General features: G+C 38.9%; 1 protein-coding gene across 8 annotated transcripts in view; it reads right to left on the reverse strand.

The window, feature by feature from the left end:
- The window catches only part of EFCAB11 (EF-hand calcium binding domain 11), a 152,890-nt gene that overhangs the window by 78,823 nt on the left and 46,373 nt on the right, over positions 1 to 27,694 (reverse strand). The window contains exon 6 of one of the 8 annotated variants that reach the window (XM_064486185.1): positions 5,646 to 6,749. The exons of 6 other annotated variants lie outside the window; for them this stretch is intronic. In XM_064486185.1, coding sequence (XP_064342255.1) covers positions 6,677 to 6,749 — 73 coding nt within the window. In that variant the 3' untranslated portion in view covers positions 5,646 to 6,676. Of the gene's footprint in view, positions 1 to 5,645; positions 6,750 to 9,315; positions 9,688 to 27,694 lie in introns of those variants that run through there. One more of the 8 variants, XM_064486189.1, reaches the window with a different exon arrangement.

The raw sequence follows: 27,694 nt of genomic DNA on the forward strand, positions 1-27,694 counted from the left end.
AACTATACTTCAATTTTTAAAAATGCAGAACAAAACAAAACAAAACTTCAATTAAAAAAAAAAAAGGTTCAACAGCAAATAATAAAGATCAGCCAAGGGCCAGGCACTGTCTTGAGCACCTGGGATTCCAAGATGAAAGTCACAGCTCTGTCTCTGGCACTTCCAGTCTAGTGGGGCAGACAGATATGGAACAAGAAATGTGACAACTTATGAACATGCTAGAAGCAAGATGTGAGCAAGCTCCATGAAGAGGGAAGACTGGGGAGGATGGAGAAGAAATGAATGAGAACTTATTTGAAATGGGAAAATTATGCAAACACTTGATGCCTGATACCTGACTCACTTAATAAATGCCTTTCAGTAGTTTTGTTTTGTTTTGTTTTGTTTTGTTTTGTTAACCCACATTGAAGCTTACAATTGTTACTGACCTAACCTTTCTCTTGTCTTCCTGAAAGTTCTTATATATAATCAGCAATAAAACACCTGAGGGTCACTGTATCGTGAAGACAAACAGCCCTGACAAAAGGGCCTCTGTAAACAACAGGCACTAAATTGCCAGGTATCTGAAGAAGCCACCTGGGAAGTCAAGCCTCCAGCCCCAGGGAAGCCGTCAATGGACTGTGGTCCTGGCCAATGTCTTGTGTCACCTCATGAGAGGCCAGGAGGAGTCAGAACCACTGGTTAAGCCTCTCCTGGATTCCTGACCCCCAGGGATTCTGCTGAGTATCAGGGTAACTTGTTACTCCAAAATAGATAACTAAGACACAGGTCAACAGGGCATTAATGATATGGTCTTTATTGTCAGGATGGCATAATTTTCTTAGTTAAAAACCAACTCCTTCCATTTCTTTTCTCTGGAGCATAGAAACAGGAGATGCCCGATCCTGGGTTGTGAGACAACATGGAGTTAGTGCTGGTTCTGCTTCTTTCTTTGCTTCACATCAACACCCCAAGAAAGAGACTATAGTTTGAAATGCCAGAATTATGTGACTATAAGAGAGTGACGGGTCATGACTCCTTAAAAAAACATTTAAAACAAGGTACACAGCAAGGCAAGGAATAATGAAAGCAAATGACTTACCACTAAATTGTAAGAATTGAGCAAAGAAAGCAAAGTAAGTTCCAGCTACAATTATTAGATAACAAACTATGAGTTTTTAATTTATCAGAACTGGTGATCTTGGTACTCCATTTCATTTATTTAAAAATATAATTTTTATGGGTCGTGTGAATTAGTATTTAGTAAAGTTGAAAGGTGCTACAGTTAGTAGTAAAGTTTCAAGGTGTTGTATCTGGAACCAAAAGAAAAGGCATTTAATTCTCATTTACTGTTTGTCTCAAAATTTAAATTCATTCATTCACAAACATTCACCCTATACCTAATTTCTGCCAGGAATTACCCTAGGGCTCGGGAATGAACTGGCAGGAACTATGATCTGTGACCACCAGCAACTCACAGAGGGTAGACCAGTGCTTCTCACATGTGCATGACCAATGGGGATATTTTAAAATATGGATACACAGGCTGATTTATAGGAACTCACATATTGAAGGTGGGGGAGTGGGACCTGGAGATCTCCACGGTTTTAACTCATCACTGCTTGTGATGCCTAGTCTGATGGTTCTCCACCACCAGGGTGGACAGTCATTCAATACAAACCACAGACTCAATCATCAGATACTTACTGAGCACCTGATCTGCAGTGCAGGTGCTGGGAGCTGGGGGGGGGGGGGGCTACTGTATACCGGAAAAGATGCAACATGAAGTTAGAAGGATGACAGTCAGCCAAGTGGAGGGGGAGGTGATGTTCCGTCATTGGCAGAGCACGCAGTGCCTTTTGGGAGCAGGGGGGCGGAGCGTGCACGAGGAACTGGGCCACATCCCCAAAGGTGGAATCACACCAGGTAGGCTCGATGATTAAGTTAAAAGACACAGTAGCATATTCATGAATTCTGAGCTTCTTTTCATTTGAAAGAGACCTAATTGAGCCTCTGCTACAACCCCCAAGGTCACACAACAAAGAAAGGAGCTGAATCTAGGTCCTGCGACTCCAGTTCGAATGTACTTTTTTCTTGATCACTTCCTCCTAGGCATAAAGGACATCTTCAAGAACCAGAACAAGAATAAAGTATATTTTTCATTTCTAAGAAGATTGTGTTGTTACTATAGGCATACTTTATCTCGGGAGCTATCAATCTGGGGCATTTTTGAAAAGATACAATCAGCGAAGAAAAAACAAGGTGGATGTGAAAAATGTCTTTGAAGCTATTTCAGTTGCTACTGTTGGAAAATGTTTGAATTTCAACTCTAGTAGGCATAAAATAAGCTTATAGAAAACAGTAGTTTTGAAATCTGAATCAATGACCTAGAAATAAATCTCAGAGAGGGATAAACGAAATTTTGAAAGAGCAGAATCAAAGAAAATAAAAATGTTATTTCCAAATGGTTTGTAAAAATAATGTTTTTGGGTTACAGTGTGGAAAAAGGTACATTTTAGATCTACAGGTATTAATGATATACTGGCATTTTGTTACCTAACACCAGCTGGGTAAGGAGTGTATTTCCATCAAAAGGGTTTATCACTGGAAATAACTGAAGGATATTCACCAATAATACAAAATAGTCTCACCAATAATACAAAATCTTTCCCCTTTTCAGGGTCTTTGCCATCTGGCACCTACGCCTGCCATTTTCTGAGGTTACTCAAAGGAAATCATTTTGTCCTTCTCTGGTACAAAATCAAACTCAGATCTCTTATTTCTTGATTTCTCTGTTCATCCTGCCTTCTGGAATCGCTGTCTTCCCATTGTTCCCATGAAACTGTAGGTTCCTGGCTGTCCTCTGACCACTCCTTGCCTGGGCATCCCTCCCCATCATGGGCATCCTCTCAAGGCTTTGCCTGGTCTGCTTCTCTTTCTGATCCTCCATTTGCCAACATGGCACCACGATGCTCCCACTCACCCAGGCTCCCCAGCCCCGGGAGTTAACTGACAGTTCTGTTGGCACTGCTTCCTAATATCCAATCAGCTTTTGAGGCTATCAGATTCTGTATAACATTCCTAAGACTTGCGCTTTCCTTCACATGTCTGTCTCCTTTACTCTGGAAACAGGACCACACTGACTAAGCCCTAGTCAGTTACAATGGCTCCCTGCAGACCAGCTCTTCATTTTCTGGTACATCCTGCAGCCTGAGGCCAGATGAAGACCTTTATCATTATGTCCCCTCCTTGTCCAAGAATCAGTACATGCCCTGCTGAATCCAACCGCAGTGCCCCTTACCCAGAATGACTTTGCCCTTTGTAAACCAAATCTACTACTTTCTCCAAGATCCAACATGAAATTCGTTCCCAGACGATGCTTTCCCTTCCCAATCGAATCCCCTTCCACAGTGGATTTTAAATTCCTCAGCAGTCATATCAGGATCACTCTCTCATGCTCATGTACTGTAAATAGAGGGCAGTTCTTTTAGAGGCCACGGTACTGAGGGGCCAGTGAAAGGGTCTCCATAAATGTTTGCTGAATTGAACTGAATTCACTGCAGCTCTTCCAAAGCTTAATTTTAATGATATAAAGATTGAGGAGAAACAGAAAGCACATCTTGCTTCAGCTGTAACAGTTATTCCTTTAATTTCTTAAACTATAAGAACAGAAATAGATATACACTAAAAGCATTTTTTATTAGAAACATCAATGGAACAAAATCATTATATATTCTTCTTAGTTTTGTCTCCTCTGACGTTTTTGGTGATCTTATCACTCTGATTACAAAGGGGTCTTTTGGCATCTGAGGAGCTAAAATTGATGACAATGGGTAGACTCAAATATGTGAAAGATGAGTTGTGTCCAAAAAACCATGGGTCAGAGAGATATTTTCCAAATGGGAAATGAATTCTGACAGGAAGCTGCCTGCTGGGAAATGAAGGAAGGCTTTGAAAAGCTAGTAATCATGATCAAATTTTAGTTGTGTTGACTAGTTTGAAAGACACATGTGGAATCTACAATATAGAAGTTGTTCTGAAAAGAACATAATTATGCAGAAGTAAAAGCCAAAGAGCTTTTAAAATTTAAGCATCCACATTGTCTAATGTGTTAATATGTCACAGGTAACACGTCTGTCTTACAAAGTAACTGAGGTTCAAGAGTTCTTTGTTAGGCTCATAAATCTTACCTCCTTTATATCAAGATTAGCTCCTGACTAGGTAAAACTAGCAGGAAGTTGCTTTAGTAAGACAGATTGTTTAAATAAAAAATCCTATGTGAAAATTAAAATCATACATATGTTCCTGTACCTAATCTCCTCTGTATTATTTCTTTCTAATCATATGTGAAATGCTCTCATTCACTCACTAAGCGTTTATTGAGCACTGTCCAAAGCTCCAGGGATTCGATGATTCCTACCCAGAAGGAACTCACAAGTCAAAGATAGGTGCTTCTGGGCTTGGTGGAAAGAAATGGAGAGTAAAGGACAGGAAATAACTAAAAAGAAATAACACTACATGAGAAATTTCATGTTTATGCCTAAATTAATTGAAGAATACAACAAATCAATGTCAAATAAAGCCAGCAAAGATCATAGTCTGCCAACTGGATCATAGTCAGAATTCAGTTTTCTGAAATTCTCATGTCTGAATGTGTCAAGCCAAGACAGAAGTGAGCAACAGTTCAGAACATTTCAAGATGCTGAAAAACAGTGACGGTGTAGACAGAACCTACAGATAGGAAATGGTCTCTACATTTATTTCACAAGAAATATAACTGTGGATACTTTTGTCTCCTAGTTTTCTTCTGGCCATAACTTGTTCATCACCATAAAATAAATTTAGAATTATATTATTATACCATTGTAAAACAATTTTAAAAGAGTAAGAAGGAATCATTACAGAAATTTTAGAAAACATACAAATGGTCAGAAGTGATTCATATGACCAAATCCTAACAATTCTACAGGAAATTGTAGTACAACAAAGAAAATCTTGGAATGAAGCAATATGCTCTAATAACAATTTTAGGGAAAACAGAATAAAATGCAACTGCAAACGCAAACTTACTTGGTGGCCCGGGATGGCCTCCCCTTCCTTCCTTCCTTGCAGAATCCGAGCCCCTCCCATCCTCTGCAGGATATAGGACCACCACACACCCCAACAACTGCTCCCTTTTCTGAACTGCTTATTTCATCTCACCCCGTGGATCTAGGCAGTGAATAACCTGCTACTGTTTATTTTCCTTTTTTTTTTTTTTTTTGCCTTTTTTCCCCAAATAGATCATATGCTGTCTCCTGAGGACAGGAAGTGTGCCTTCAATTTCTCTGTATCCCCAGCAACTAGGAAGCACCCTTCACACGATAAATGTTTGTTGATGAAAACACATATGATCACTTTAATTTTAATATTTATGTGAACATTAACAAAATAGAGTTGGTTAATCTTTTGAAGAAAGGATCTGAGGTTAAAATTTTTAATGCTATATATTTTGCCTTATTTGGCAAGATCTCTGAAGGATTCAATATAATCATGTATTATTTAGACAGGTAAAAATGATAAGAAATGAAACCATTCCCATTAAAAAATAAAAATTTATATATTCTGAATGTTTAAATCTCTTTAAACTTAGATATAGTACACAGAGAACAAAAGACGGTCAAACCTTTCACTAACAACCCTTATTTGTATCTCCTTTCCCTCTGCCAAACCCCAATTTATAAAGTCATTCTAACACATCCAAAGAGGAACACTGTTTAAAAAAATTTTTAATAACAAACAGTTTTAAATAAGGCACAATTGTCCTAAATGAACTGGACCCACACATTTTTTGAATTCTACCTACCACACCCACACACTTAGCCTATTTAAACTTCAGACTCCCCAGTTCAAATGTCAGTGGCACCGGAGTGTCAGAGAGAAAAATCACGTGGGTAATCTGAGCTACACTAGCAGATTAGAGACTGAGTGTGTCAGGGGAAGTGTGGGGGGCACAAGTTTCCAGGACTCTTAGATGGCCCCACTATCCACTCTGAAAACAATTCCTTTCCCATCTCTTGCTGGTACCCATGTCTCTGTAACATTCTGTGAGTAGACAGATGTAAGGCTTTAAATACAAACACCCCTATGCTGTCAGCATTGTTTGGTGCTTCCCTAGAACCCCCTTGACCCTGTCCTCACTGCTGGTATCCAGGATCCGTGTGATTTGGGAGAAAAGGATCTCACCCACTCCCACAGTGCCAGGGTGTGCTCTACCAATCAGCAGGGTGCCAGTGCCTTGCCCGCAGTGACTGGTTCTTAGATTAGCAGATACTCCTGGCCCCCATAATTAGCTCAGGGGTGTCCCACCACCTTGGAGAGAAGCCCAGGACTTCTGACTCCCCTTCTAAATAGAGCAGCTCTCTCACCTGGGGCTAGGGAGATGATGGGTGTGAGGGCTGGAGCTGCTGCAGTCAGTGTCGCAACCATTAGGAGCATCAGAACAAGATCACAGTGGAACTGGGGGCAAAGGCAAGGCTGAAAGAGCACCCCAGCTCTGACTGAATTATCCCCAAGCCAAAGCCACCTCTCGAGGGTTCAGTTGTGAGAGCCGACACATTTCCTTTATCACTTACAGCAACTTGAGTTCCAGTCAGTCACAAATTTACATCTTAGAAGAAGGCAACAGACTGATTCCAAATTGCATCACAAGGTTCACTCAAGTCATATCAGACAGATCCTGTCTTGAAATCAGGTGCTGATTTAGAGACTGACATACGAGCCCTGGGCATCTAAAGGAGGAAGAGATGTCACAGAGAGACAGATAAGGCACTTTAGAAAACGATGAACAGTTTAAAAAATGTTAACTTATGCCCCAATTTTGCCTATGCCTTGGTTGTTAGAAAGCCCAAGTTCTAAAAGAGATTAATTCTTCAATTGTAGGATTTTAGACTCTCTGGCAGGAGTGATTGGAAAGATATTTTGGAGCAGGGGTCTTGCTGGGAACCCCTCAGATTACAAACTCCCCAGAGGAGGCACCAGCACACTGGCTCTATTCTCCCTTCAGATCTGAATGGCCCCACTAATCGGTTTTCCTTCCCTAAACCTTAACTACTCATATAGTCGGGGCTGCACATTATAACCAGTTGCTCGTTCACTTAAAATTTTTGAAGTCCAACCCCTGACCTTTGAGGTTCCAAGCCTGGACGTAGCCGACAAAACCCGGGGACAGAGCTGCATCCATCTCAGGGCTCCTGCACCCACAGGTTCCTCCTCCAGGCAGTTCCTCAGAGGCACCAAGAGCCTTTCCTGCCCGGGTTTCACACACCCTGTGCATTTTGCCTGAGAAGCTCTCCGCACGGCCTGGCCTTCCCCACCCTCCTTGCGTGACTGAGCCAACTAGATCCCCAGGGCTTTGCTGAAATGCCCCTCCTCCAAGAAGCCATCTGACCGCCATCCATGTCACTTAGGACCCTGGTTATAAGCAGTCATGACATCCTTTGCTTTTCTAACATAGCAAGTAGAGAGATTTGTGATGGTCTTGTTTTAGTGCAATTATTTCCCTAAGCGCTATTTTCCTGATGAGACGGTACCTGAGTATGGAGGCAGGAACTGTCTGGAAGGCCTGGATTTGCTTAATGATTTCTTGATTTCTGCTGTTTAGTGAGATTCCTCTGTCTCCTTCCTTAGGGCAATACGCACGCCTGATAGCAGCCAGCTTGCACACAGCTCACACCTACCACCAGCCATCGATGTCCTCAGCCAGCACCTCTGCCCTCCCCACCCCTCCCCTCCACCAACGGGGCATCTGCTGCTGCCTCACTGTGTTAATGCTTGGCCTTTTCTAGAAGTAATGAGTTCAGAAGCAGCACAAGGAAAGAAGTGATGAAAAGCAGGACCAGCTTAGGGGAGCAATCCTCAGGGAATAAACTCCACGCAGGGCTGCTCTGCCTCCACGGTGACACCCCAGCCCCACACAACTCCCCTCACTCCACCTTAATCTCTTATTTCACTGTAGTCATCTGAATCATCTATATTTGTTTGAGTTAATAAGCATTTAATAAGCATTTTCTTTTAATAATAATAATTTCTTTTAATAATGCATTTTCTTTTAATAATAATGGGAGGATTAAGAAACTATCAGTTAAGTACACATTAGTATGAATTAGTTTAATCCAAAGTACCTCCCTACTAACATCCAGCTGAGATCAGCTCCACTGATGAAACGAGAGCTTGGATGGGGTGTGGGAGGGGGGGAAACGGCAGGTGATCTGGGAGCTGTGTGACATGAGGACACTGGGGGCCTCTGAGGTAGGAGGACGAGGAGGAAGGGATAAGCTTAGAGCCTGGAAAGGCAGAGGAAAGGCTCCGCCTCCTTCTCCCTGTATTTTAACACTAACAGTTCCCACAGGCATTAGGGTGCGGGCCACCCGCTCTAGGGATGCAAGGTGCTGGCGGGCTCGCCTGGGAAACTAAGCACCACTCTATCATGCTGTCGGGCATCACACTCCAGGCTCCAGGTCCAACTTCCCTGAACTTTAGAAACCATTCTGTTCTTAGTTGGGGGCTATACTGTGTCACTTCCAAAGGGGAAAACCTCTGTACTAAGCTCACAATAGGTGTGCAGTACACACCTGTTTATGTGATGCATCAACAGTGTACAGTCTGATCACTGCCTCCAGGAACCCGAACCCTGAGCAGAAACTCAGAAGGATGAAACAAAAGGAAAGGTTTCTTTCTGATCATCTTCCAAGACCTTCATGGAGTTTGTGAGTGAGAGTGGCGGCGTGTCGAATTATGCATTATAATAGTTCAACCGTTATTGCGTATGGTCCTCAGGAAGTTTATGATATGAAATATTCCTACTATGGAAAAAGAGACTTTGGTTTTGTATCATGCCCCTGCAAAATGAGGCAGGTATACGTACATATCGAGATAAAAGTACCCCGTGGAGCTGAGCAGAGAACCGTCTTCTGTACAACGCTCTCCTGGATTCATTACAACTAGGGGTTCTCTTCCTGGTGGGCACCCCCTGGGGGGCTCCTCCTGCTATCTTTCAGATTAAAGTATTTGTTTATTTTTTCAGTGGCCGACTAAAGACAAATCTGCAAGCTAAGGATAAAGACACTTCAAACTCTGCCTTTGAAGCCCGTTTCACGTCAAGTAATTGACTTCCCTCCTAGGGACCAATTATAGATCAGGAGGAAAACGAGGCTCATAGCTTTCATGAGAAAACCAGAGACGGAAACATGGTTCGCACCCTGCTTGCTTTCTTGTAGAAACAAAGGTGTGTCTCCTTCCTGTACGTTAAAGAAATATTATCATGTTTGGCAAAATAAAAATATCTCTAATGTGCTTGTCCCTCCCCTTCATACTTTAGGAATGTTAACCCCAGCTCACCCAAAAATATCAAGCAGCCAGAAAACAAAGACAGGGTCTTGATAAGAAGGAAAAGTACAGAATTCCCTAAAAAGAGGGGTAACAGGATCTCAGCAATGTACTCTCCCTCCTGCCTACATGTCCCTACTACGTAACTTCCAATCGCCACAACCCTGTGGCACTCTGATGTCCATTAGGTGAAAAAAAATTCTGGATACTCACACGACAGTGTTAGAATTAATGGATGAGGTGACAAGGCATTGTTAAAAGTAGGAACTCTGGAATCCGCAGAACAGACTCTGCATTCTGGCTTGGAGAACAGGAAGTTTCTACCCTTTTCTTTAAGCCCTGCTGCAATATAAAATGCGGGTGATGAAAACAGCCACCCTGGAGTTGCTGGGAACAGTAAATGAAACAAAGCACGAAAATTTTTAGCAGTAGTAGGATGACAACATCCTAAGGGTGACCTCACACAGAATCTAGTGTCTTAACTCTCAAGGTCAGCTGGACCAAGCAACGTGCTAGCCTCCCACTCTGATAAGAGATGGAGAGCTCCCAGAGGCCTCGAATGGGGCTAAGCTTGCAGAGAGGAGCTATAGTCACTCCCAGGGGACACAAGAAAGACAAAATTCTCCTTTGAGTTTCACCACCTGAGAAACATTTGAAGTGCCCTTTCTCTCTCCCCCCCACCCCTGCCCCTGTCTCCCTCTGTTTCTCTGTCTCTGTCTCTCTCTCAATCAGATAGAAGATAGTTAGGAAGGGAAATAGCCTTCCCCATCACCCTTGGACAGAGAAGTTGGTACAGTACATATAATTCCCCAAATTTCCCAAATGCCCGGGTAAATTCCCTCAGCACTATAAATATCTAAAGTGTTTAGTCTGTGTTTTAGGAATAACGAAAAACAACAGTACCTAGAATTAGTCATCAAGCTAAAATAACTCAATCAATCTCAGTTTAGGCAAATATGAGAGCACTTAATTTGCAATAATTTCATGACAGATCTCCTACCTAAGAAAGGTCAAAAACTCAGCCTCTCCAGTATTTCTGGCACGAAGGTATGTGGATGTACCATTTTCCTGCTGGATATGGTAGGGGTCTCAAGGGAAGACATTATCCTCCACTCTACCAAAATCCATATAGGGATCTAGCAGATGCGATGTAATTTATAGCAATCCAATAATTTTAATTATAAACTAAATTTCCTTAAGCTGGTCATAAAAATGTATAGTTGATACACACAGAAGAATGAATGTATGTTAACAAACAGCTACATTATGAAACATGATAATAAAACTAAACCCTGTGAGCCCAGCCCAACCTAAGAACTAGAAAATGACCGATACTTTCGCCGCTGCCTGCATGCTCCTTCCTGACCTCAGTCCTGTGCCTTGCCTTCAAAAGTAATCGCTCTCTTAAGTTGTGAATATATCATTGCCTTGCTTTTCAAAAAATTTTTGTTGTTGTTGCAAATATGGATCTTCAGGTGTATATTATTTAGTTTGGCTAAACACTGCAAAAATTTTGAGACCTTTACCTTCAAGTGGAGCTGAAGCTGGCACCGCAGAGCACAGAGTGGCTCAGCTGTCGCCATTCTCCCTTAACAGGCATCATGGGGCCCCCCCCCGCCCCTCATCTCTCAAGGGAATCAGCCCAAGTGCAAAGGCCTCTCCTGGCTTCCACCCACAGCAGTCATGAAATTTCCTTCATTCTCAATACAGGTATCTGTCTACCCAGCTGTTGTCTGAAATGGGGTGGAACCTGCTGCCCAACCAATATGAATCTAACTGCTAGACATTACTAGTTTGCACAGAGTGGACTTGAGGCTCACCGCCATGTTGGTCACTGGAGAAGTCCTCCTGCCTGAAGGGGACAGAGCACAACCCAGGACAGCTGTGAACCTTCCTGATGGCTCTTCATTAACAAGCACACCAAGGCAGAGGACTGTTAGGCCTGGTTGACCATATCATTTGGTCAACATATTCACTAATTCCCCTGGACTTCCTTCAACTTCTGGTAAGAACCATGATTTCCTCACCATTCTTCCAGCAAGCCACGTCACTGTCAGCATCCCATCCTATTGATAAAACCGGTAAGAACTGCAAAGGGTCTGAGAGCTCAGTTTCCTGGCAAGTTACCAAGGTGGCCTGCCACAGTTTCACAGATGCTGGCAGAAGATCCAGGTCTGCTGGCTCCGAGGCAAAGGACGTCATCACTCACGGCACGGTGGGCAGCACGAGTATCACACATTTGTGTCACTACCCCTGCCTCCAGATTCTATGGGATGATGGAGATGGGCTAACAGATACCTGTGCACACCTCGGGTTGCATCGCAGAAGAGGAATCTAGAGTTTAGGGAGCCTGGGTCTTTTTAAATGATTGTAAACATGCCTGTCTTTTGTTCTGGAGGGAGACACTAACTCTGTTTCCAAGGTTGTTCACTATACAACTAGCTTAAACTTCCTTGAAAAGAGATTGTGGAACAAAAGGCAGTCATCGCCTTACTCCTAAGATTTGTAGAAACAAGAGAGGTCCACAGAGCTCACACAGTCTATCGTTATCTGTTATACTTCAATTAAACATTTCATACAAAAAGCTCTTAATTGTATGATTGTTTTAAATTCTATCTTGAACCCAGCAGTGACAATCATACTTGCAGAGCCCCGCAGAGGAACGTGTCTGTGTGCTGCAAAGTATCCCCCAAAAGATATGTGTTTGTTAGCACTAACACATATGTGGTTTGCAGGTTCAGAAGTTTTGAAGGAATCTTTCTGACTCAGTTTTTTTTTCTCTAGTAAGCAAGAACAATAATTTTGCTCTGTAATATTAGCTTCAAATTTAATTAATAATTCTAAAAGACATAACGATCTGCTGTGAGCTAGAACTATAAAAATACTGAAAGTTCTAGCCAGGGTCTGTATGGCCAGCAAGCTTCCTCAGTATGATGTAAGCTCATCTTTCCAGTGATGCCCCAATTTTACATTATCCTACAATTTGCACCTTTTCTTCCCAAATCTGCCAGTTTTCTCATGTTACTAATGTACTGACCTCTTCTTTACATTACCCTGTAATTGATGCCTTTTCTTTAAGTCCATCCCATTCCCTGCATTACCAACAGACTGACCTCCCCTTTATCATGCCCTGCAATTTACACCTTTCCCCCCTGACTCCATCAGATTTCCCAGGCCACTACTAATGTACTGACATCTCACAATTCGCACTGCATTTCTTGCAATTTATACTTATTTTTCAGAAAAGCCGGGGGAAAGCTGCCTTGTGACTGTGTCTAGGGCTGAAGACCGAGACTGCTGAGTGTGAGGGCTCCGCCACAACCCTTTGCACAGGGCCCCCGACTTAGGATGTGATTAAATACGAGGATCTGGGTCCTGGGCTGATGGCTACGTACGTGACAGAAAGGAGATGTACGTTTTATAACCTGTCCTTTAGGAAAGCTTCGCAGAGGCTCTGCAGGATGAGAAGAGTCTCTAACAACTAGCTTAACATACATTGAACACATTCTTTTTTACTGCGTTCATACGGAGACTTTTTCATATAATTAACACCTTCCTCAGTTCGTACCACTGCTATTTGCCGTATTTCCTCCCGGTCACTTGGAAGTAAGACTTCCTGCAGAACGTGCTACCTACGTTGAGTCTTAAGTGAGTTCGAGTCGGTGAGACAAAGGGAGGGAGGATGAAGACAATTACAGATACAGAATGCCGCACGTGCAGAGGCACAGAGGTGCAGGTCCCAATCCTTTAAGGAACTAGAAATATTTCAGTGGTCGGAGACCAGTCTGAGTAGGAAGGCGCCTGAAGCAGATAATCCAAGAGTGCCATTGGCAGGTAGGAATCTAGTCAATCTGCGTAACTAGGAGCCATTCAAGAGTTTTAAGCTGGGAGAGTGACGTGCTCCTGTTTGAAACCAGAATAAACTCTCAGTCCCGTTTTCTGAATTCCACACCCATATCTTCACTTCCTACTGAGCACCTCTCTCTGGGTGTCTCCTCAGACTCTACGTGTTCTAAACACTTTAGGTTGTCTTTTGCCTCAGAACTGCTGAGCTTCCTCTTTCCTTGTGTTACTTTTCTGGGTGCACGGTATTACCATCTACCCAGTCACCCACACCAGGATCCTCTAAATAAACTTCCTTCTTAGCCACCTATGACCAGATTTTGTTATCACCCAAGTCTGTCTCGGGTTTTCCCTCCTCACCAGCCTTGACCCATGTCTGCGGTAACACATACCGCAGATGGGGTGGCCCACACAACAGCAATTTAGGTGCTTATAATTCTGGAGGCTGGAAGTCTGAGACCAAGGTGTCAGCGGGGTTGGATTCTTCTGAGGCCGACGGCCATCTTCTCCACGTGTCTTCTCACGGCCTTCCCTCTGTGTCTGTGCCTTAATTTCCTCTTCTTACAAGGACACCAGTCATTTGGGACTAGGGCCCACCCTGATGATCTCATTTAACTTAATTAACTTTTTAAAGACCCTGTCTCCAAGTAGTTAGAGTGAAGTCCTAGGAGTCAGGACTTAAACATAGAAATTTTAGGGGATCACAGTTCAGCCCATAACACATACCCTATCATCTCCTCACAAGCTCATTGTATGTTCTCCTAATTTGTTTCCCTACCTCAGTATTGTCTCCATTCTGATGTACCTCAGGATATCTTTCCCCACACAATTTAAAATCTCTAAAACTGCGGTGCATCTTACCCTGGCTGGTATCTCAGCATTGTGCCCCAGTTTAAAGGGCAGAATTTTTTTTTCATCCGTGGCACATGGTAAGAGGGTGCCCTGGGATCTGTGGTGTCTCAAACTTAATGACACGGCACTGTACTCCAGAAAAGGGTGTGGCAGTTTTTTTGATCTGCTGTTTTAATTAAAAGTCCTCCACCTTAGCAATGGGTAAATTCTAAGCACTGTCTCAAAGAAAAAGAACATCTCAAAAGGCACCCCTTCATACATTAAGACACTGAGTAACGATATTGAGAGCCAACCGCGCACTTTAATTTACCAGTCTCAAGACAGTGAGCCGGAGGAACTCCAGTTGGCAGAAAGCTCTGTGAAGCTATATCATGAATAATGACATTCAGGTCCCAAAACTCAGTAATAAAAAGAACCTGATTGTTACCACTTTTCGTACAACTGCTTCTACATTTGTAATTAAGTCTGTGCCTTCTCTCCAACACCGTGCAATGCTGATCACTTACAACATGGGTCAGAGGGAAAAGACTTGAGGCCCTGCTATTTCAAAAGATAAGAGAAAAATTCTAGCCTGCATTTGGGACACACTCAAGAGTATTTTGAGACAGTAATCGTTCACCAGATGAACCCTTGTGGTAACTGTGGTATTTGGGTTTGTAATGCTTTCACAGTGTTTACAAGGTCAAATCTAAATTCATACATTGAAAATGTGTTCTATTTTCACTGCGGAGTATGGGCTGAATCGATTTATTTGCTTATTTTCAAATGCATCTACTGGCCTTTAGAAGCCATTATTTACATAAAGGTCCTTTTGAACTTTACAAACGTATTGGATGCTACCTACTGTCCAAATATTTTAATAAGGTATTAGGTATGTACAAAGCAACAATCTATTTCCAAAATAAGAAAATGAAAGATGAAAATCATTGCAGAACGCCTTCCTTAACCATATTTTTAAAATAATCATTTTCCCAGATTTCTTTCTATCATCCTGAATTAAAATACACTTTCTTAAAATATTAAACCATATGAATATCTAAATCTATTTTCAGTATTTTATACAAAGAGTAGAGAGTACATTTTTCATAGCTATCAATATGTCTTCTTTGGGCAGGTATTTTATTTATTGGTTATTACAACCCAGCGTCTGTTTCTTTTAAATTGACCTAAGAGACAGTTAACAAATGTGAATGTTTATCTTAACCCTCTTTAAGGTCTAAATTCACTTTTCATCTTGGCTTTTCTCATTTTCACCTTGTACCTGATTACTTTACGAGGCATATGTCTCTTTCTTCCTTTAATTGCTTTTTGTACTTCCTTTTTCATTCTTTTTTTTTTTTTAAGTTGCTTGTTGCTAAGCAATGTGCATAACATTAGGACATACATTCATTATCCTTGAATACTGTCTACTTGGTATTATTTTCCTTTATTCTTTTACCTCATTTGAATTGATCTAAGCTGTACTTTGTTTTCTCTTGACCTTTCTCTTTGCCAAAACATATTCCCCCCTTTTCCTGCCCTTTGATCAGTATTCAATAGCTATTGTATTCGATATTTAGCCCCACTTTTTTCTATTCTCCGTTGTTTCTGTTAAGCTCTGGTGGACGGGCTCGTATCACTAGACTGTTTTTCTTTTTAGTCTACTCTGCCTCACTCCTTTTGTTCGCAGTTAAAGACGTAAGGAAGACATCTCTTCTGTGAAAGTCAGGGCACTTTCTTTTCCCTTTATCACGTGAGCCATTCCAGATGCTGCTTGTTTTCAGTACCGTAGCACCTGTTCTGCTCTCTTCCTCATTTACTTGTTTACTTTAGCGATTATAATATTAACTGTGGTATAATCTGTGAAGCCACTTCACTTACTCAACTTGAATTTGGTCTATTTTTCGGTGAACTACAATGTGTTTAATTTCCTCGACTATGGTTAGCTGCCAAATACAAAAAGCTCCCCCAGAAGACCAAGCAACAGAACAAAAAACCAAATGTCGATTGCTTACATATACCATAATTTTCTTTTACATTCATGTCTGAATAAATATTTTTTGAAGAACACAAAGAGCACACTTCACCTTTACCAAACCAAGCTAACTCGTAGGCTAACCTGTACTGCTGGGCTCATGCAGACTGTCGTTCCAATTCTTACTCCTGGAGATAATGATTTCTAAGTAGGGTGTGGATGGGTTTATGATATAAGATTACCTGATATTCAGCTTGACTTACTCTGGCTATAACCTCATAAGGTTTTCCTTCTTCTAATTATAAAAAGAAAAAAAGTGATGATTCTTCCCCTATTTCAACACAGGGATGTTATGGAGTTGCAGACGAAGTTTAAGCAAGATTCATTATGGATAAATTCTCTGGAACAAAGTTGCTCTATCAGAAATGTCAGATATGCGTAAGAGTGTACATGTTAATATTAGTGTATCCGCTTTCACATCTGGCCTATTAGTACTTTTCAAGTTCCATTCAATATAAACTTTGCAAGCATACCGTTCTTAGTATTTATTTGTATGATCCCTTGAATACTGGACTGCAGAGTCAGATGAAAGCACTCAAATTAATTGACATCATAGTCAAAGATTCTTACCACATTTCAAATTGATCCTACACTGAGGAGTTGCTTCCATTTTTTTCTTTTGAAGGTGGTTTATAGTTAAGTTGAAAAATAATAGTGGAGACTAAGTAATAAAATGCGGAAAATGTTAATTACTTAAAAGAAAACAAATGATTAAAAACATGTCTATAAACTCTATGGCTTACAGAGAGGCAGTGAGTGTAGCTGTTAAGAGGACAGGCGTTAGGGTCAGTCAGCTTGGTTATCTCAGCTATTTCATTTAAATGAAAACTAATAACACTTCTGGGGCAGTAGACCATAGCACTTAAGAATGAGAGCTTGAAAATTTATAAGGAAATGCACTGAGTTAAGGGCAGTCAATACAATTCTGAAGAAGTTACAAAGTTCGAGAACTTATACTTCTAGATATTAAGATACTACAAAGCCACAAGTAAGAGAATGTGGTACTGGCACAAGGGCAAATAGATCCATGCTAAATAACAGAGTCCAGAGAGGAGTTGCTGTTATAGTCTCTCAAGTCTAAAGGTAGTCCAGAGGCAGAATTCCTTCCTCCTCAGGGAATCTCAGTCTTTTTCTTATGTCCTTTAACTAATTAGATGAGGCCCACCCACATTAGGGAGAGTCATCTGCTTTACTCAAAGTCTACTGATTTAAATGTTAATCACATCCTAAAAACATCTTCACAGCAACATGTAGACTCTTGTTTGATGAAAAACTAGATACCATGGCCTAGTCAGGTTCACACATAAAATTAACTATCATACTTGCATTAGGCAAAGATTTCTAAGAAAAAGCCAAAAAAAAGGCTAAAGCTTTTGATAAATTGATAAATTGGACTTCATCAAAATAAGGAAAGAAAATGTAAAAAAATGGAAAATGAAAGTCACAGACTGGGGGTTGTATCTGGAATACACAGCAATCTCTTACAACTCAGTAATTTTAAAAAATGAATAGAAATATGGGCAAAAGATTTGAACATACACTTCATTACAAGAGATATGGATGGCAAACAAGGATAAAAACCCCAACTGTTTAAGTCATTAGTCATTAGGGAAGTATGAATTAAAAGTACAATGAAATACTACTATACCCCTGTTAGAAATGGCTAAAAACTAAAACAAAACAAAAAATTAACAATACCTAGTGCTAGTAACAATGTACAGCAACTGGCAGTCTCATGTTCTGCTAGTGGGAATGCAAAACGGTACAGCCACTGCAGAAAGTAGTTTGCCTGTTTCTTTATAAAATTAAAACATACATCTACCATGTGACTCAGAAATCACACATATTAACTCAAAAGAAATGAGGACAAATATCCAAACAAAAGCCTGAACACTAATGTTTATATAGTGGTATTATTCATAATCACTCCAAACTGGAAACAACCCAAGGTCCATAGATAAACAAACTATGGTACACCTATACAACAGAATGCAACTCAGCATTTAAACGGAATTAACCCTTGATATGTGCGTCGGCATGGATGAATTTCAGATGCATTATGTGAAGGGAAAGGAGCCCAACAGAAAAGATTACAAAGTGTATGATTCCATTTACATGACAGTCTGGAAAAGGCAGTAATATAGCGGTTTAAAAAAACAAAACAGTGGTGCCAGAGACTGGGAGTAGAGGGAGGGAACTGAAAGGACAGGAGTATTTTGTATGTTGATTGTAGTGCTGGTTACACAACTGTATATATTTGTCAAAACTCGTATAACTATAATACACCTATTAGAGAATTCTACAATCTGTAAGTTATACCTCGATAAACCTGATTTTAAAATATTGACAATGAAAACCAAAAAGGTGAAAAAATATTACATTAGGATAAAACTTAGGGAAGAAAAATAAAAATATGAGTTCAAAAGGAAAGGATGTAAAATTTCAAACTGGTAAAGAACCATTCACATAATTTTAAATGCTTGTTGTTCACACATTTTTGAAAGAAAAATGATGAGTGTCAAGTCACTGTAGTATGTAGGTTCCACTGGATACATTTAAGAATGACATAACAGTTTTCTTTTTAAATGTCAATGTGTACAACACACTGGAAATTATATACTTTGCAACCATTAAACTTTGAAAAGTTATAGCCATCAACCTATAAATACACAAAGAAAAGCATAGCTTTTAAGAATCCTCTTAGGGAAATAGTTCTAGAACACAGCTTCCCAAAACTCTGTCACAGATGGTTTGCATGTGTGCCAAGATATTGTGCCCCAAAGTCTCTTGGGCAGGCAGGCTGTTTGCCTTCAGCCAAAAGCAACTTGTCTGTTTACCTAAATGTGCTTTATAAATAATCTCATTGTCTTTGAATGCAATAAGGTGAAAAAGATTGTAAGACACTGCCCTAGAGAAATTCTTGCAAATGTGTACAGATGGAAAGATACAAGAAAACCTGCTGCAGCATTAATTGAAATAGTGATAGTGAGTAACTGAAAGCAGCCTAAATGTCCATCCACAGGTGAATGGACAAATAAAATGTAGAATTACCTTTCAATGAGATTTTACGTTCCAGTGATAATAAATGAACTACAAGAGCTCCATGTATCTTTATGGATGGATCTCAAAAACCTAATGAGTGTAAAAAATCAAGGTCATGATTACATACAATATGATACCATGTATAAAACATTTGAAAACATGCAAAGCAGGATAACATACCGTTAATGAATAAATATCTATGCAGTAGTATTAAAACATGCACAAGATTGATAACTACCAAAATATTGATCACATGGTTCTCTCTAGAGAGAAAGGGTGAGGAATTAGGGAAGGATACACACGGGTTTTCAACTTTTTGGGTAATATTTGATTTTTTAAAAAATCTGAAGCAAATATGACAAAATTTAAAACTAAAGAAAGCTAAGTAACTAAAATGCAAGTGTTATATTACTATCTTTACTGTTCTGGATTTAGAATATTTCCAGTGGACACAAAACAATGAAACTATGTATTTGGTATCCTGAAATTTGTCAGGAGTCCTGATTTACTGCAGATGTAATGATTTATAGCACATACAGAATCTTCAGGGTCCAAAGGATCAGAATACTTGATCAAGCCTAGAGAATACATATACACATTATTAATTTTTTAGTTAGCTAATTACTGGAGCCTAAACCCAAGGTCAGTCTGGAACTCCTCCTCAAATTCTAAGAAACCCAATGGAAATCTGACACGTTTGAATTGATATAGACCAAATATCATATCTAAGATAAAAAACTTAATTATCTGCAGTCTTTAATAAATTAATTTGCTGATTCATTCAACAAGAACTAAATAACCACGTGCTTTGTGCTAACTTGAACGTCCAGAGGTAACCAAGACAGAACAGACACATACATCACTGCTCTCGTGAAGTTTTATAGTCAAGTGTAAGAAACAGACAATAAGTAAACGAAGGAAAAAGACTGTCTTGGAGACTGGTAAATGCCATGAATGACGTAAAACTGGGAGGTAGAGATTCACTGTTGAGGGGAAGAGTGATAGCGTGAAGCCACTTTGGATACAGAAGGCCTCTCTGATGATGCAGTGTTTAAACAGGGAACCATAGGGCAAAGACCCAGAATAGAAGGTAGCAAAGGTAACAACCAGACCCAGGGGACCCCATAAGCATAGCAAAAGAAACGGAAGCTTTCCAAGCCTATGGAAATACAAGGACATTTATTATCACGTAGTAGTTTAAAAGTTTTACAATTCCTTTTAAAAAGTTAAAACTAGAAATAACTTGTTTCATATCCATGAGCACTTAAAGTATCACATCTCCGTTCTCCACCTTGACTTTTTACCTGGTATTTCAGTAAAAAAGGTTCTTTGGTATTACACTGAAATAAAATAATACTGAAAATAAAGTAACAAGGAATCGTCAAGGTATTTACTGAATGACACCAGTAAAAATCAACTTTTGTGTAACATATGTGCTAACCATTTAGAAAAGACAACAGACTGTAAATATATTCTTGGGAACAGGTGTTATGGAATAAAGCAAGCACGCTCAGGCAGGGATCAAAAAAGCAGGTGACTATGAACAGTAAACTAATATTACAGTAAGACATTAAACATCTGTATCATATTTCAGCACATGTGTTAACACTCAAACTTTTCTCGAAGCTATAATGTATTTTCTTGGGAATGGATATAGCGAATAGTGGAGTTCTTCATTTCAATCAGAAAAAAATAATCTAAAGTAGACTTAGGCACACTCGATCAGCTGTATTAGTTATCAGTTATATCCCAGATGGCCATCTAGGGGCCTTTAAAAGCCATTCCCTACGTCACCGCCTAATACACGGAGGTAGACAATATGGTTAACACAATGAGAATTACATGGAAGGAAGCAAAACAGAAAATGCTGCTGTCTTTCCTCATTATACCACAGTGCAGTGATACCTTCTCTGCTTGCAGTTATAATTGCTACATCTCTGAAGATACCAAAAGGAAGCATAGACAGAATAGTGAAACTAAAATTAGTGACCAAGGACCAGAGAAGTCTTCTGTAGGAAGATGGGGAAAAAAGAAAAAAACCAACTCAGAGCCTCTAATTCAGAAACACAAAGGCTGAGAAAAGCCAATGGGATCAGGAAAAGTTTGCATGTGATGATTAGAATCAATTTCCAAACCTGAAAATTAAGAATCATGAAACAACACTGAAGATTAAAAGAAGTTATATGAAGACAATTTTTAATCACAGTTGTATGGAAACATATGAAACATCTTATCCATGAGGTGGAACAAGATGAACATAGTTTTAAAAAATCAATAAAGTGTTTGGTAAGTCATGGATTCTGAAGCCTGGATTTGAATTCGGATTTACTGGTTACTAGTTGTGCAACCCTGGACAAGTTTCTTAACCTCTCTGTTTCTCATCTATGAAGTTGTTGTGAGGGTGAAATGAATAAATGAATAAATAACAGAGCTTGCCACATAGTAAATGCTTAAAAAAACCTTAGCCACAGCTCCATGTGCAGAAACAAGTTAACATATCAGGTGTGATTGCCATCTTGCTTATAAGGATGGCCCTTGGCTGGCATCTGGGAACCTGGATTTCTGGACGCTTCCCACCAGCATTAACTCATACGAGTGGGTCACTGTGCCAAAAACTGTTTGTGCAACCATATAGTTTATGTTGAACACCTGCTTTCCTTCTGGGAGTCTGGAATTTTGGTACATGCCAGGCAGAGACGGCCTATGTGATCATCCCACAATAAAAATCCTGGGCACTGAGTCTCTAACGAGCTTCCCTGGTTGGCAACATTCCACACATGATATAACAACTTGTTGGAGGAATTAAGCACGTCCTGTGTGACTTCACTGAGAGAGGACCCTTGGAAGCTTGCACCTGGTTTCCCCTGGACTGAGCCCCATGTGCTTTTCTCTTTGCTAATTTTGCTTTGTATCCTTTCACTGTAACAAATTGTAGCCCAAAGTACATTTGTATGCTGAGTCCTTCCAGCAAATAATCAAAATTGGTGGTGGTCTTGGGGACGCATCAACATACTCAGCCATAGATTACTATCATCAATTATTTTATATTAAGTTTGAGTATAGTAAAAAATACATTTTAATAAATCCGAAAGTCAAATTCAAGAAAAGTGATTTTTAGGTATAATACCTTGATGAAAATAGAAAACACTGTATTGTTTCTTTTCATAAGTAAATGATGAAATAAAAAAGTTGAGATTCAGTAACATGTTCATTAAATTATATCACTATTTCCTGATAAAATGCTTTTATGTCACATGAAAATATTTAGCTGTTACACCTTTCTAAGTGATATTCAAGGCAAGAAAAATAAATGGTCAGAAATACTTGGGCACATCCTTCAAATAGCAATAAAAGATACAGCAAAACTAAAGTGCCAGAATCACTCAATTATAGAAATGCATCACTAATTTTATATATTTTCTATGTATCTTACAAATAAGTGGTTAGTCCTTCCCAAAACTTAATAAATCCAATGTTCTGTCCAAACTTAATAAACCGAATGTCCTGTCTAATAAGTAAGTATTCGGAAAAGAGAATTTACAGAAAAAGTACTTAATAATTCATGTGAATTTCTGTTTTTGGATAGTCAGATGAATTCCTCCACTGAAAAAAAACCAAAAATGGTAAATAAGATACTAAAACAAAACTACCTTAAAGACCGTGAGTTAAAAAGATAGTGGGGGCAAGCCATATTCTCAAGGCAGCCCAAATCCAAAGAGTTTGGCGGGAAGTCAGCATGCCAAAGCTACGTTTGCCCTGAGGGTATTGGTCCATAGCTGCATTTGAGCTTTGGTTTGATGGCTTCATGGGAGAAGATCCAGGGCTTGCCCAATATGGATCATCTCATAGGATAACTTCCTCACATTAAGCTGATACCCAAAGATAACATGAAAGTAGTCTTGAGAGAAGAAGTAAAAGAAAAATAAAAAGAAAAGAAAACAAAGTTAAGCCATCTCTGAAAGGTTATGGCTGCTGTCTGCCCTCATGTAGGCTGGTACCTTGGATCTAAGCATATCTTGAGTGGGTACAGAAATTTCAACCTGTGAACTTGTTTTAACATGGTCCTGTACTGACAGTACACACACATACACAAATATCTTAAGCAAAATATTAGCAAATTGAATCCATGTATAAAAAAGATAATAGCATGACCAAATTGTGTTTATACTAAAATATGTCATTCAGCATATTAATAGATTAAAGAAAAAAATCATTACCTTGATACAGAAAAAGTATGTAATAAAATTTAATGCTTATTCATGATAGACTAGGAAGAAACTTCTTTAATCTGACACAGGATATAATTATAAAACATCTATAAATACAATTGAAATAAGTGATAAAATGTTGAAGTCCTTCTTTCTCCCTGAGTCTGGGAACAAGACAGCATCCCCACTAGAAGTTCTAGCCAGTGTAATAAGTCCAGAAAAAGAAATTAAAGACAGGATTGAAAAGGAAGAAAGAAAATGTTACTCTTTTACACTGACATCATAATTTTCCTAGAAATACCTTTAAAAATCTACAGGTAAATTTAATAAGGTTGCTAGACATAAGATCAATATATAAAAATCAATTACATTTCTATTTAATTTTTTCTACAAGTAATTTAAAAAACAATTTTCAAAAGCTACCATTTTAACAGCTACAAAACTATAAAGTATTTTATTATTAACTTGAAAATTGCTAAGAGACTAAATCTTAATTGTTCTCACCATAAAAAAAAGAAACAATCATTATGTGACCTGATAGAGTTGTTAGCTAACACTACAGGAGTGGATCATATTGCAAAAATATAAATGTATCATATCAACATACTATATACTTTAAACTTACACAAAATTATATGTCAATTATATCTTAATAAAAAAACTATAAAATATGTAGGAATAAATCCAACACAAAAAGAGAAAAACCTATTTGCAATATAGAGTAGTGATTAAAAGCACAAACTATATCCAGGCACCTTGTTTTGGAATCCTATTTCTGCCATTTACTAGCTGTGGGATCTTGGGCAATTCAATTAACCTCTATGTGCCTCAGTTTCCTGTATGAAATATCATGTATTACTAGGACTACTTCATAAGGTTGTTGGGAAGACTGAATACAAAGTAACAGAAGGAGGCCTGGAACACAGGAAACCCTTAGAATGCTTTATTAAGTGAAAACCAATATGATTATAGTGATGATAGTGGTAGTATTATGGTGTAGAAAACTATAAAATTTTTCTGAAAGGCTTTAATGAATACTTAATTAAATGGAAAATATACCATGTTCATGGATAGAAAGACAGTAGCGTTAACATGTCAATTCTCCAGAAAATTGATCTGTAGATTCATTACAATGTTAATTAAAATGTGAACAGGGCTCTTGACTCTCAACAAGACAGTTCTAGAATGTATATGGAAAAGCAAAAAGCTGGGTATAATCAATACAACGTTTAAGAACAAAAGTAAAGTAGGTGACTCACCCTACAGATAGTAACATTTTATGAGGACAGTGTGGTTAAGTGACCAAAGGAACAGAATATAAAATTCATAAGTAAGGGCAACATGGCAGGGTTATAGAGGAAAGTGGGTACGATCAGTAAAAAGAGCTGAAAACATTGGTTATCCACATGGAAAAACAGTGAAATTAGGTCCCCACATACTATGCCATACTCAAAAATCAACTCTAGAAGAATTAAGGACTTAATTTTCAAGAGCAAAACTTTAAAAAAATTATGAAGAAAATACGGATATTTCTTTAACCTTGAGATAAGGAGGGGTTTCTTAAATAAGACACAATCACTCTACCACAAAAAAAAATGCATAAATTCAATCAAACTAAATTTTACTTCTATTTCAAAAGATACTTGAAGAAAGTGAAAAGACAAGCCACAGACATTTGTTAACCAATGAAATATTTGCATCAAGAACATATACAGATACACTTTACTAAATATAAAATAGATTAACAACAAAGACCTCCTGTATAGCTCAGGGAACTATATTCAATTTCTTGTTATTAGCTGTAATTGAAAAGAATCTGAAAAAATATAGATATCTACGTATAACTGAATCACTTTGCTGTAGACCTGAAACTAACATTGTAAATCAACTACACTTCAATAAAAAACAAGAATTAAAAAATATATATATAAATAATATGTTCAAATCAACAGAAAGTGCAGAAGAAAAAAGAATGGGTAAGAACCATGGACAGATCTACAATATACAGATAGACAAGATACAGATACACAATAAATATGAAGTGACATGACAGATGAGTTGTTGTAAATCAGGGAATACAAATCAAGTTCACAATGAAATATTATACCCACCCCAGTGGAAAAGATGAAGAAGTCTGACAGTATCAAGTGTGGGAGAAGATGCAGGTTAACAGATTCTCTCACAAACTGATAATGCGAGAAACACAAATGATTTGGAAATATCATTTGGTGTTATGATATTTTGGCATTAAGTCAACTTTTGCATACCTTATCATCTAGGTACATACCTAAGAGAAACACTTCCACATAGCCACCAGGAGTTATGATACAAGACTGTACAATATTATTAGTAACAGCAAGAACAAACAAACAGAATTGGTGGGGAAGAACTAAATGCTCATCAACAGGAGAATAGATAAATTACGGTAAATTCATGCAAAAGAATGTTATACACATTTCAAATGAATGTATTAGAACTACACACAAAACAGGGATAAATATTAGAAATATATTATTGAGAGAAAAAAACAAGTCACAAAAGACTATATACATTTAACATCTTTTTAATATAGTTTTAAAATAAGGAAATTAAACATTAGGGAAATATACAGGGTGTGTGTTTATACATGTATATTTATGTATGTATGCATGTATTTTTAAAGCTGGGTAATAATAAACACTCAATTCTGGATGGAAAGTCACAAGACCCTTTTAGTATGCTCAAGTGATACTACTTAGATTCTCTGCATAATTTTAGACTTTGAACATGTCAACACCTATAAAAGAGAAAGCCCTATACTTTCTCTATTTTCAAGTTTCCTCTAAAACCTCTAGGAAAATATATATCCCAGATATTTATCAAAATATATCCTATTAAAAAAAAATGACACTCCACAAACAGGTGAAGATTTTTTGTGACTCATAAATGAGAAAAGATTAGTACCGTGAATATATAAAGAGCCCCTGTAGATTAATATAAAAAAGACAACTATTTATATGTGGGCCAATAATATAAATAGGCAATTGACAGAACAGGAAACCCAAATGGCTAGCAGACATGAGGCTGAACTTTACTAGTAATCAGGGAAATTAAAATCACAGTAAGATGCCATTTCACACCCATCAGCTTGGCAAAACCAAAGAGTTTGATGACAAGTGTTGAGGAGGATGAGGATAGAAAGGAATTCTGATGCACTGACAAGACAGAATGTGAAAGACCACTTAGGGAGCAAGTCAGGTTGCAGACATGCGTGGCTAAGACCCTGCCAATCCACTCCTCTGTATGTGTGCTCTACAGAATCTCTCCCACATGTGGACGAGGAGACACTTGTGAGAATATCCACCGTAGCACATCTGTGATGATGACAAATGAGTCTATCAACAGGAGAATGGATATATAAACTATGGGATGCTTATATAAAAGAAAAAAATGTTCTGGGGAAACCTTTCTTGCTGTTTTTATTTCCATGGAGAGGAACCTCTTTTGGAGTAACATTCCCAGCCTCTCTCCACCTCCTCACTCAGTCCTCCTAAAAAGTGACATTCAATTGGTGCCCCCTCCTCTTTTTCTCTAAAAGAGCCACCTGATTGCGAGGGGTGGGCATAAACACTGCTCTGCTCCATAATGCCGTGGGGCAGACCTCATGTGGGGAGTCCCAGGCTAACTACACGGCCTGTGATTAGAAGGATAAACCTATTTACTTCTGGCTGCTTCTAGCAAGCCCATTCCCCCAAGAGAGCTACCTCACAAATAAAGCTGATATCTCTAACACTTGCCTCTATCTCTTAATTTATTCTAGGTGGCAAAAGAGGGTGCTAGTTATTGTGCCCTCTCCAACCCTAATAGAATACTATACAGCAGAGAAAATAAATGAAAGATACACGTGTTAGTGTGGCAGAGTCTTTAAAATATAGTAAGAGAAAAAGCAATTTGCATTTATGTAGTAAGCTTGAAAGACAAACAAAACAATACTATGTATTATTTAAAATAAATAAATCTATATCATAAAATATAAAGACACATATAAATGATTTAAAAAATTCAGGATAGTGATGATCTCTTGGGGAGAGGAAGGGAAGTGAAACCAGGCAGGGTTACCCAGGGGGCTTCTCAGCCATGTTTGGAATGGAATGTTTTATTTCTTAATCTGGGCGGGACATAGATGGATTTTTTTTCTGCCTCAAATATTTCATATATACACACACACACTCTTACGTGCCACAGGCACATCTACAAGAGGGTAAGGAGCAGAGCTGCAGAAGCTCTGAGAGCTGCCTAAAGTGTCCTGCCCTGTTAGCCAGGCCTTGCCAGCTCTTTTCCAGACCCCCTGGAACCAAGCCAGTGGGAAGAGGGATTGCCTGCGCCTAGAGATGGATACTAAACGTAGTGC

This window comes from Camelus dromedarius, chromosome 5, assembly GCF_036321535.1.
Source record: "Camelus dromedarius isolate mCamDro1 chromosome 5, mCamDro1.pat, whole genome shotgun sequence".
Lineage (NCBI taxonomy): Eukaryota > Metazoa > Chordata > Mammalia > Artiodactyla > Camelidae > Camelus > Camelus dromedarius.